The following is an 11,929-nucleotide window of genomic DNA, read 5'->3' as shown; positions in this document are numbered from 1 at the left end:
ACAGATGATTCTAGAGAGGCTGTCTATTGCTTGATTCTGATAAGAGACCAATACATGTTAGCTGCTCACATTAAATAAAAATGCACCAGAAAGTTCCTCTTTGTGGAACATTCATGTGGTTACTAAATATTTGCTTTTATTTATACAAAATAAAAAAACTTATGTATTAACCATCTCTCTGTCTCTCCTTTTTACGTAAGCACATACAGCACATATGCGTAAGCACAAATTAAAACCATTCGTTTAACAACCATTCAAAGTTACAACGGCACTGAAAGTCTTACAACCAATTCTTGCACTTAAGTCCATCGCAGCATCCCCATGGTCACGAGATCAAGATTTAGGTGCTTGGCAACAAATATGTATTTAAGATGGGTGCAGCATGCAGTCACCATTGGTAACCTTTCCAGCTGGCTTTTGGCATGCAAGTTAATGGGGGAAGCTGGATTTGCTTAACAACTGCATGACTCACTTAAGAACAGTAATTTGCTTAACAACCATGGCAAAAAAAAAGAATGTAAAATCAGGCACAATTCACTTAACATCCATCTTCCTTAGCAACAGAAATTCTGGTCCCAATTGCAGTCGTACGTTGAGGACCATCTATACATTACAAAAAAGAAAGATGCAAGCATCTACCAAGGGGTGGGAGTCAGAACTGATATCCTTCTTGGCAGCGCCCCCTCTGACAGATGGTGCCAGGTTAGTCCTTCAAGATAAAGGCTAGGAGTGGGATAGAGCAGGCTCTAAGATGTTGTGATGTTGAGGTTAGATCCCATGCCGCGGGGAGGTGGTACTTTTAAATTGCACTTGAAGAGGACCACTGAAAAGATAAAAAAACAAGAAAGAGAAAATGTATGGAGGAGAAGAAAACGTGGGGCAGATACAATCTGTCAGGCACATAGCTACAGCAGTGTTTCTCAACCTTAGCAACTTTAAGATGTGTGGATCTCAACTCCCAGAATTCCTCCCAGATATTCTGGGAGTTGAAGCTCACACATCTTAAAAGTTGCTAAGGTTGAGAAACATGGATCCACAGCATTAGTAAGAGGCAGGAGAGGTCTCATATTCTCTGCACCTGGATAAAATGTCAGCCAGGAGAGTTCTGGCTGACTTGATTCTATGACTTTTAAGCCCAGATTTTTCCCGCTTTTCTAAACAACCCCCCCCCCCACACCTTTTGCTTTTCTTAGAGAAAAAGCACACAACATGTCTAGTGTTTTTTCTGATGTATTAAATTTTGAGGAGCATCATAATTTAATTTCCTATGGAGGGATATTCGCTCATGAGATTGCTTAGTCCAGGGGTAGGCAACCTTGGCTCTTTTATGACTTGTGGACTTCAACTCCCAGAATTCCTGAGCCAGCCATGCTGGCTCAGGAATTCTGGGAGTTGAGGTCCACGAGTCATAAAGGAGCCAAGGTTGCCTACCCCTGGCTTAGTCAAATGCAAGATATGGAGCATTATAAATATATAGGTAGTCCTTGACTTACAACCATTTATTTAGCATCTTAAGTCACAACAACAAGGAAAAAAAATGACTTATGACTGATCCTCAGGACCACTGCAGCATCTCCATGGTCACATGATTAAAATTCAGGCAGTAGCCACCCGGGGTCATCTGATCCGTCATTTGCAACCTTTCCAGCTGGCTTTTGACAAGCAAAGTCAATCACGGATTCACTTAATGACTGCATGATTCACTTTGCAACTGTGGCAAAAAAATCATAAAATTGGGCACAACTCACTTAAGAGCCACCTTGCTTAGCGATAGTACGTTTGGCCCCAATTGTGGACATAAATGGAGGACTACTTCACTAGTTAATGGGCTAATATCCATTTATGTATGGATATTATGGGGGTGTGGCTTCTTCCTTGATCTTTGATTAGAATATTATTTCCTATCTAATTATTTATCTGCTGCTGCTTATCTGGCTTTGGAGGAGATATCTTTTAAAAATGCAAGGGATATCTTGGAAGCTTGCCATTCAACCACATCAGCCATAGAGATAAGCCCTATTTATGTACCATTTAAAATACCCAATTAAATGCCTAAGAAGGAAACCGATAACTTAGAACACATCCTTTGTCTTCACTGTTTTGTATTTGGCAGGGAAAATGAAGCAAACAAGAGGATTATGATGGTTTTTAGTTATATTCTGCTGCAATCCAGTTTAGTTCACTGTTTTTATAACCTCCCCCAATTGGCAAGCTTCGGGTCACCCTCTAACAGAGTAAAAATGCAGAATAAAAACAAAAGAATACTGTATGTGCAATTAATAGAATTCCTCCACATGGACACCATATATAGTCAATCCTAGTTAAAGCAAGGTTGAATTGTGTTGTTTTAACAGAGTTATGAAATGCCTGAAAGGGGGAGGCTTCTCAAATTACAGTTATCTCTAATATTTATGTATTATGCACATATGGTAAAAATGTAGAGGAAGCAAATGCTGTAAATGTATGTATGTTTGTAAGGGATGGGGAAACAGGCAAATATCAAGATATGTTAATGCAGTAGAAAGATAGTATGTGGTTCATTGCAAGAAAGGAATAATGCTCTCTATTTTGGAAATGGTACTTTTGATACAGTCTAAAACCGAATCTGCCTTCTTTGCTGCTGTATGACAGTATGGACCCATATTCACTTTGCAATAAGCTATTATTCCAAGATCTTTTGCACAAATACAATTATCAATCCCCTATATGTGAATTATGTTTCCTGAGTGAGGAAATTTGTATGTATCTCTAATAAAGTTCATTCTGTTACTTGTAGTCCATAGCTCCACTCTCTCAAAGAACATTTGAGAATTTTATTTCTGTCTTCTGGGGGATCAGGAATCCATCCAATTAAATATCATCTATAGACCTGATTCTATCTTAGGGGTGTCAAACTGATGGCCTGCGGGCTGGATGCATCACGCACAGACTACGCCCCACCCCAGCTCCGCGAAGGCAAAAAACATTGTGGTACAGTACGATACATCACATCTATCAAGTTTGACACCCATGTTCTATCTCTTTATCCAAATCTTTCCATGACAATATCTGTTCTGTAGAGGTAGAGTCTCAGGCTGTTTCACATGTAGCTGTTGTGTTGCATTTTTACCCGAAATTGTTTCTTATTAAGAGTTTACCTGGCATTTTTTCGATAAACTGAAGATAAGACAGACCAAGATAGCTGGAAGAAGTAACCACCAGTAAGTTCTTTTGTGGGAGATTGGCTGAGATGACTGTTTCTTCTCTAGCTTCCAATCAGAAGTGTTGATGGGTAACTTAGAAGATTCTGTAGTACAGAGAGAGACTGACCTATAGGGGCAGATTAAATGCCAGCTGGTAACAAAGGGGTGGGGAGGGTGGAGCAGAGAGTAAATGATATTCAGAGGAAAGACACAATGGCTGGGTACATACACATGCTAAATTTTCAACCCGTTCATAAAACTTATTGGCTACATTGCCATGCCAGAATCAATCAATCATATTATGGCTTTAACATGATGGTAGTACTCCCAAAACATGCTAACGCAGTGTTTCTCAACCTTGGTGATATTCAGAGGTGTGGACTTCAGTTCCCAGAATTCCCCAGCCAGCAAGAGAATTCTGGGAGTTGAAATCCATACCTCTGAAAGTCACAAAGGTTGAGAAACATGGGGCTAAGACAACAGCTGGGCTTCCCCGATGTGCTGACCCACAAACTGCCCAGCATTTTAGCTTATTCTTATTCATTATATAAATTACCCAATGAGTCACATTTTGCACCACACGTTCTACTGGTTGACCTGCCTGAAGATATGTGACACTGCAATGGGTCTTGTAAAAAGGGATAGAGAAGTAATGTAGCATATCTAATTGTAACTGTTTACTGTTTCTACATTGTTAAATTATCATGGAGAAATCCCTCTTTTATATCCGGTTAATAAAAGAGTTTGGGTGGTGGCAACTTGAGATAAATTATGGACTTCTTCCTCAAAGGATTTCAATGTATCCCAGGCATTCTTTATTCCATGGTATCCAACTATGAACAGATTTGGAAGGTTTAACGTTGTTTTTCTGATTTTAAAGCTTGGATACTAGTTGTTGCTCCTTGCTGACATTTTTCCTTGCCAGCTGCGTGATTGTGGTGGTGACATTCCTTGATAAGATTAACAAACAAATCATTTACAAAAAGAAATAAGAATTTTAGTATAGTTGCTGAGAATTATTAGAGTCTCTACTTCCTGTAGAAATCAGAGTGAGTTAAGAAAAACATAGCTGTGCCTTAAGAAGCACAAGATAAAAGGGCGGGATAGAAAGAGAGATTAAAGCGTGTCCCAGAAGAACAGCTGGAACTAAGTACAGCCTGTGAAGTTCACAATGACTGAATCAGAGATACAGAATTCCAGGTCAGCTACAGAATATTACTATAATTAGGGCCTGCTCCAAATTGGAAAGGCCTTCCATCCAGTTTGGTATCAATCTTCTCTTTGGCAATTTTGGTAGCATCTGTGAGCTGCCATTTCCAATATTGCAAAATCATATGTGATGTAAAGTAATGAGGAGATGGCTCCCTCACGAGGGAGAGGCTGCGTTCCAGAAGAGTTAAGAGGCAGCTTAGCCCAAATATCATGTGTGAGAGAAGACAGTCCCTCTTTAATAGTTCACAGAGTATATTGTAGATGCAGATTGTAGAATCCTCAGTCTGACAAGGTTTTGTCCAAGATATGAAACAATATAGAGTATGACTTGAAGGAGTCCCCATGTGTCTTTGTTGCATTTGGGCCTGACCCATGCCAAGAGAATCCACAGCTATCTTTAGGACAATGAAGTTTTCATGGTGCTTCAAAATGGTACTTTGTGAGTGTCATCTGCAGGGATGCTGTGACTGTAGCCACTAAGGAACAGGATACAGATAGTCCTCGACTTACAACAGTTCATTTAGTGACCATTCAAAGTTACAACAGTATTGAAAAAAGTGACTTATGACCGTTTTTCATACTAAATGACTGTTGCAGCATCCCCTTGGTCACGTGATCAAAATTAGGATGCTTTGGCGACTGGTTCATATTTATGACAGTTGAAGTGTCCTGGGGTCATGTGATCAGCTTTGTGACCTTCTGACAAGCAACGGGGAAGCCAGATTCACTTAATAACAATGTTACTAACAACTGTAATGATTCACTTAACAACTGTGTCAAAAAGTCGTAAAATGGGGCAAAATTCACTTAACAAATGTTTCACTTAGCAACATAAATTTTGGGCTCAATTGTGATCGTAAGTCGAGGACTATCTGTACTGAGATGTTGAGATGAATTCTTGAGATGTTGTACATAATCTGGCCCCAATCAATGTCGGATTTAAAGTCCAGAGGGCACCAGGTTGGGGCAGGCTGACATGGTAGACTATGTTCCAAGAGTCTCCAACCTGTGGGCCACAGCCCAATAGTGGGCCATGATGGGGCTGCAACCAGCCATGGAAACGGCCGGCGAGCAGCAGGTAAGTGCGCATTTGTGCTCTCCATTTAAGGGAGTGTCAGGCGCTTATGCACATTACTCATGCAAATGGAGCTGCACACATAAACACACGCTTGCTAGCCGCTTGTGTGGAATCGTCCAGTGGTGGGATTCAGTCGGTTCACACCGGTTCGGAAGAACCGATACCTAATTTTTTTGTTGAGTTTGGCGAACCGGTTATGATAAATCTGTGTTTTCCGGAACACGTCTGGTTTTCGTTCAACTTCCTTCCAGGCAGGAAAAAAAACCCTCCACAAATGTCCAAGAAAGGAGCGACGGAAACCAAATGGAGATGCGGCGCCTTCGATCATGTCACTCAGGCAAAAACTAGGTGGTGCTTCTCTGAGGTAATTTCAGGAATAGATGCTTCATCTCTCTAGTTTCGGTATTCCGTTTTTTTTATACTTAAAATGGTCATTAAGGCAGAGAACCAATTAAATTATTTGAATCCCACCACTGGAACCATCCTCTCTCCCACCCATCCCGCCGGTCCGCAAAGCTGGAAACGTTGGGGAACTCTGCCATATTCCATTGTGGGAACATTATCTTCTGAAGATTAACACGTACCGAGGGCCTTTCCCCACTGGTATGTCACATGGTGCTCTCTCCTGTAACCCCACTATGCCATTATTGAACTGGCAAAAAACAATCCTGTGTGGAAAACATCGCAGATCCCTATCCTGACTTTAGTGATGCCATTTTCTGTGTCCTTTCTCTGCTAGTTACCCCATTTCCCTTCATGGCAATTAGGGACAAAGCCTTATAGATATGACACACCATTAGCCTGTCCTTGGATGATGGAGGGACAAGGGGGAAAACGTTATTTTAACACTTATTCGTCTGGGGACGAATCGAATGGGACACTGGACACAGCAGATAAAATTTTTGAATGAACCATGGTTAGGCTCACGTGGGAACATGGTCAAAGCTTTGTCTCCTCACCCCTTTCCCATCACTCAAAAATGTTACCTATTTGGCTCTGAATAACGGTGCAGTTCTTAAAATCAGCACACTTTTCTTCTGATGTAATCTTCTCTATTTTCGCTGATAAAGACTGAAGGTGGAAAGGAATGACATCTACAAACTGAGAGATATTTGTCAATGCAAAGCTGACAGAACTATTATCCTGAAAAAGAACAAAAAAACAACACCACAGAGCATTAACTGCAGCTTGCTCATGCCAGTACAACAGGTGTAGTTACTACTTCATGCTTCAGAAATCAGTGCCAAAGTTCAGACAGCATTATTTGTGCTTTTACATCTTTTGAAGTTTATTTTGAGGGGGAAAAAAACCACACACACAACAATATGAACTGGCTGAGATGGCAAAAGTGACTGCTTTGATTAAAGATAAAAATTAGACTGTTTTTCTTTCTACATGATGATGCTTTGAGATTTTTTGCCTGATAAAGATAAAAATGAAGTCTTGATTTTGATTAGATATGTTTTGATTATTATAGAAATTTGTGCTGCTGGAGTTTAATAGTTGTACATTTTATTGGGGCTTTTAGTGCATTTATTTACATTTGCAATAAAGCAGTGGTTCCCAACCTGTGGTCTGCAGACCCCTGGGGGCTGCAATATCATCACAGGGGGTCTACAAAGGCTTGAAGAAATGTCCCCATTTAAATCTTGAGTTAAGTCTTGGGGGCCCGTTGCCATAGTCTGTGGCCTCAAAAGATATTTAAAGGGGGTCCGTGGTAAAGAAAAGATTGAGAAACACTGAAGTAAAGGATGTATTATTATAGATATTTGCTTTTAAAATAACTAATAATACTATGTGTATTTGTGAAATTGATATTATGATGCATTTATAGGCTATATGTTTTATTTAAACTAAGAGAGTTTTACAATCCCTTTATTCAGAGTGGAGTCTGAGTGACTCAATGGCACTGAGCATTTACTGGCCAGATGCCCTTCCTGACGCCTACACAGAGTTCGCAGCAAATATTTTCTCTTTGTTCCCTGATAAACATCTGTCACTTCCTAGGATTGAATTCTGAACCTTCCGATTGGGAGGTGAACGTCTTGATCTCTGGGGCCCCATGCCACTCATTTAGACTAAGCGAGTATTGTGATTATTTGATTGTTGGATATGTATATCTTTTATATTTTAGTTTTGTATCTCTTTGTTAAACTGAAATAAGTTATCTTGTTTTATCTTACAACTTTATCTGAACTGAAGGGAGTTAGAAGTAACTTTTTTTCCTATGTTATTTTTGGTGGGGATTTTTATGTTACTTTTAAAATTTTCCCTTTTGTCTCTTCCCCACTTTTGCCTTTTCGCTGCAACATTTTATTTTAGTTTTTTTTATATTTGAAACTTAATAAAATTCTTTAAAAAATAGAAACAAACAACAACACACACTGTAGGGTGTGGGCTTGATGGCAACTTCCAGATAAAAGACCCCCTTTATCCTGCTGATGCTATTTATCGCAAATATTGATCATTTTGGACTAGATGACCTCAAAGATCCCCTCCAATTGTACACTACACAGTGGGGTTAGGGTTGATTCAGATTGGAAATGCTCAGCAGCTTTTGCTTCAAAATGAAATGAACCCACTTGTAGAAACAGGCATAACAAATATAGGTTGTCCTAGACTTACAACCATTCGTTTAGTGACCATTCGATGTTACAATGGCACTGAAAAAAATGACTTATGACTGTTTCACACTTATGACAGTTTATGACAATTGCACCATCCAGGATCATGTGATCACCATCTGTTTGTCACCCAGCTGCCCTCTGACAGGCAAAGCCAGTGGGGGAAGCCAGGTTCTCTTAACAACCACACAATGCACTTAACATCTGTAGTGATTCACTTAACAAGGGTGGCATAAAAGGTTGTAAAATGGGGCACAACTAATTCAACTTAACTGTCTTGCTTAGCAAGAGAAATTTTGGGCTCCAATGTGGTTGTAAGTCAAGGATGACCTGTAAGGAAGGGAGGAATTTCTTTTTCAGCCAGAAAAAAAGTGAAGAACTTAAATAAATTCAGATTCTTTTCCATTGTCTCCCAGCCCAAAAATAGGGTAAAAAAAAGTTCCTCTTTCCCTCATTTTGATTAAAAGTGGTCAAACTGGTGTTGACCCTTCGTGACCATGGGTAGATACAACTGTTCCTGTCACGCAAGGAGTATGTACATTTTTTTGTGCCTTTGATGTGTCATGTGAGGCAATTCCCTTCATGGTCATTTATTATATATAATTTGTATTAAAGATTTTTTTAAAAAGGAAGATTAAAAACTAATACACACTAATATACAGGTAATCCACCAATTCTGACTAGTTACGACGAACCCTCCCCCAATACTTATGACCCAGTTCTGAAGTTACATCAGCCAGTCCCCATCCCTCACAATCATGTGACCACATATTGGGATCCTTAGCAACCAGCCATTTACAGCTGTTTGCAAAAAACCACAGTCATGTGATTGCATTTTATCACATTTTTGCTAAAACATCCACCCATACTGCCAGCTTCAGATTTCCTGTTTCAACATTGGAGGCAAAAAAATTTCAGTTCAGCCTTTTCCAGAAATATTCATAAGGATTTCGTCATTTAGCACTGTTAGAGCCCTGGATTAATTTAAGTCTTTCCTCTTTGCTTAGTTCAGATCTAAATTAATACTGATTTTCCTCCCCCCCAAAATAGAAATTTTGATGGCAGTCTGTTTTAAGCTATTAGGACAAGACAAGCTGGGTTAAACTGTGAATAAAATAGGAATGATTTGTGTTGTATTCTGAAGCACTCTAAACAAAGTTCTTCAACTTACTACTTCAATATTACAAGATTCAACAACTTTTGTGTGATTATATATCTTCTTGATTAACTTTTTCAGTCTTTCTCCAGACACGTTGATTAATTTCTTTAAGTTTTCATTGATGAAATGAAGATTCCATAACTCACTGCAGAATATGTCCTGGAGAATATAAATGGAAATGGGATGCAGAGAAAACATGAGACCAAAAAGAAGAAAAAAGATTATACCCTCATTATAAACCAAGGCTACCACACTTGGGTTGCAAATCTTTGGATCACCTCTAGATGGGAACAGAGACACAGAAAATCTGGATTCACTGCTGCCATCTAGTGGTTCTCTACTGTATATTATTGCAACACAAATCTGGTAGCCACCAAGAACATATTTTTTACTCAGTCAGAATCCAAGAGGGGAGATGAAAATCATGTTAAAACCCTATATCCAGAGGCCTATCATAAAGTGAGGTCTGTAATTCCATGCTCACTTAAGGGAAAAAGTTGACTGTATGGAACATTCTGGTACATTAGCACTGGTTCTTAACCAGAAGACATGATTTTCCAGTCAGTTCGGGAGCATTTTCTACATAACCGTGTCTCCCTGAAAATAATACTGGGTCTTATTTTTTTTTGCCTCCAAAAGAGGCACCAGGTCTTATTTTTTGTGGGGGGTGTCTTTTTTACTCACCTCCTGCATCGACAGCCCTGCCTAGCAGGTCCACTTCTTCTCCAGCCGAAGGAGCAGCTGCATTCTGCAGCTGCATTCTGGCCTGCATTTCACAGTCAGACCTTTCCGGAAGGCCTCTGCAGCCAAGTACCGAGCTATGGATTCAATCCACAGCTCGGTTCTCAGTTGCAGTGGCCTTTCCAGAAATGCAGGCCTGACTGAGAAATGCAGGCCTGGCTGCAGAAGATGCCTCAGAAGAAGTGGGCCAGCGAGGAGAGGCCTGGCTGCAAAGTAAGTAGGTGCGGGGCGCATGGGGCAGACCCCGACCCCCACCCTAGCTTGATTTTTAAGTGTGTGCCTCACCCTAAAACTAGGGCTTATTTTTGGGGTAGGGCTTACATTAGGCCAACCTCCCAAAATCAAGCTAGGGCTTATTTTCAGGGTAGGCCTTACTTTCAGGGAAACAGAGTAGTTGGAAGGCTCGACAAGGCTGATCAAGAGTCACCAGCAGTAGCTTTTCAGTTATTTGAGACAAAACTTTCCCAGATGTGGCTGGACAGGCCAAAGATTGAACCAGGAGCCTTCAATGAATATGCAAAGGATGCTAAGGACCCTTGCAGACTTTAGTTCCTATCACCCTGTTATGGACATCCACAAGGAATTTTGGGATGGTAGCCCAAAACAATTGCAAGAATGGCTTTTCAAGACATGTTCTTTGCCACTGAATTAAGTCTTCTCTGTGTGAAATTGATTGAAGACTCCAACAGGCCACCTTCCTCAATAAAACAATGGCCTTCCTTTAGGACTCTGTTCTAAAAAGGCACCTTGGCAACATACATATAACCAAACAGCCTAAAATTATGCCAGAAGCAAACTCAAGAGCAAAACAGTAGCTTGGGATGGGCAACCTGTGATCATAAACTCCTGCACGCGTGTGTGCAGGGGCACATACACATGCACCCGAAGTCTGCTTTCTACAATCTTTGAAGCTTTTTTAACCATGACTGCTAATCAAAGACAGCAATTTTGGGCCATTTTAACACAGGAAAATATCAAAACTGCACCATTAGCATGTCAGATGCCTAAAACAGGCATATTATTTTTCTTTTTTAAAAAAACCTCCAAAGCATTTCCAAATTGAACTGCCCCAGCTTTGAACTTCCCTCCTCCTACAAAATATTGACAGATACAAGAGTCTTATTTCAACATCAGGCTATATTCTCAAGTTACATGGCAGGAAATTTGTTGGGAGTTGACCTGTCATCTTTAGCAATGTGCCACGGGCAGTTTCATGAAAGAGGTTTGGCTATTTTCATGAATAGTAGAACGATCAATATACAATAGTAGAATGATCAATGTACAATATACGTTTTTGCCAAACCAACAACAGCAATGTTGTTGATGTTCATGGAAAGGCAATAGCATTTATGTAAAGCAGGGGTGGGGAACTATGGTCCTTTTACTATCTGTGAACTTCATTCCCAGAGTTCCTGAGCCAGCATATTAATAAAAAAAAAAATAAGAAAAAGCTAGCTCAGGAATTCTGGGAGTTGAAGTTCACAGATCATAGTTCACATATCATAGTTCCCCCACCCCTGATGTAAAGGCTGTGGTAAAAATTGTACCTGTTTCAGACTGAACGGCATTGATACTTTATAGTCCAGGAGCAAATATTCTTTCTGAGGAGAGAGAAAGAGAAAGACAAGGTTACAAATAGTCTTTGACTTACAACCATAATGGCGACTGCTCGTCATGGTTGTAAGTCGTGATGGTCATAAATCCAATCAGCCATGTGAGAAACCCAATGTTACGAATTAAACAACTGCCATGTTCATTAAACAAATTTATTTATTTATTTTATTTATTTTTCCAACTTCTATGCCGCCCTTCTCCCCACGGGACTCAGGGCGGCTCACAGCATATTAAAAAACAACACAAAAACATTTCCCCTATAAAACCAATTAAAAACCAAATATATTTATGGCTGTGTCATTATTAAAATCTTTAAAAG

General features: G+C 40.0%; 1 protein-coding gene across 1 annotated transcript in view; it reads right to left on the bottom strand.

Annotated features, from left to right (window-relative positions):
- Nucleotides 1-620: 620 nt before the first annotated feature.
- Nucleotides 621-11,929, bottom strand: part of FLT3LG (fms related tyrosine kinase 3 ligand) — a 16,838-nt gene continuing 5,529 nt past the window's right edge. The window contains exons 3-7 of the mRNA XM_029283015.1: nt 11,544-11,597; nt 9,268-9,414; nt 6,459-6,615; nt 3,138-3,286; nt 621-823 (exon numbers count right to left, since the gene is read on the bottom strand). Of these exons, the coding sequence (XP_029138848.1) occupies nt 800-823; nt 3,138-3,286; nt 6,459-6,615; nt 9,268-9,414; nt 11,544-11,597 (531 nt within the window). The 3' untranslated portion in view covers nt 621-799. The remainder of the gene's footprint in view (nt 824-3,137; nt 3,287-6,458; nt 6,616-9,267; nt 9,415-11,543; nt 11,598-11,929) is intronic.

The sequence above is a fragment of the Protobothrops mucrosquamatus genome, unplaced genomic scaffold (assembly GCF_001527695.2).
Source record: "Protobothrops mucrosquamatus isolate PMUCROS unplaced genomic scaffold, P.Mucros_1.0 scaffold8, whole genome shotgun sequence".
NCBI classification, from domain to species: Eukaryota; Metazoa; Chordata; class Lepidosauria; order Squamata; family Viperidae; genus Protobothrops; species Protobothrops mucrosquamatus.
The sequence above is the reverse complement of the archived record's forward strand: the minus strand, read 5'-3'. Positions and strand labels throughout refer to the sequence as shown.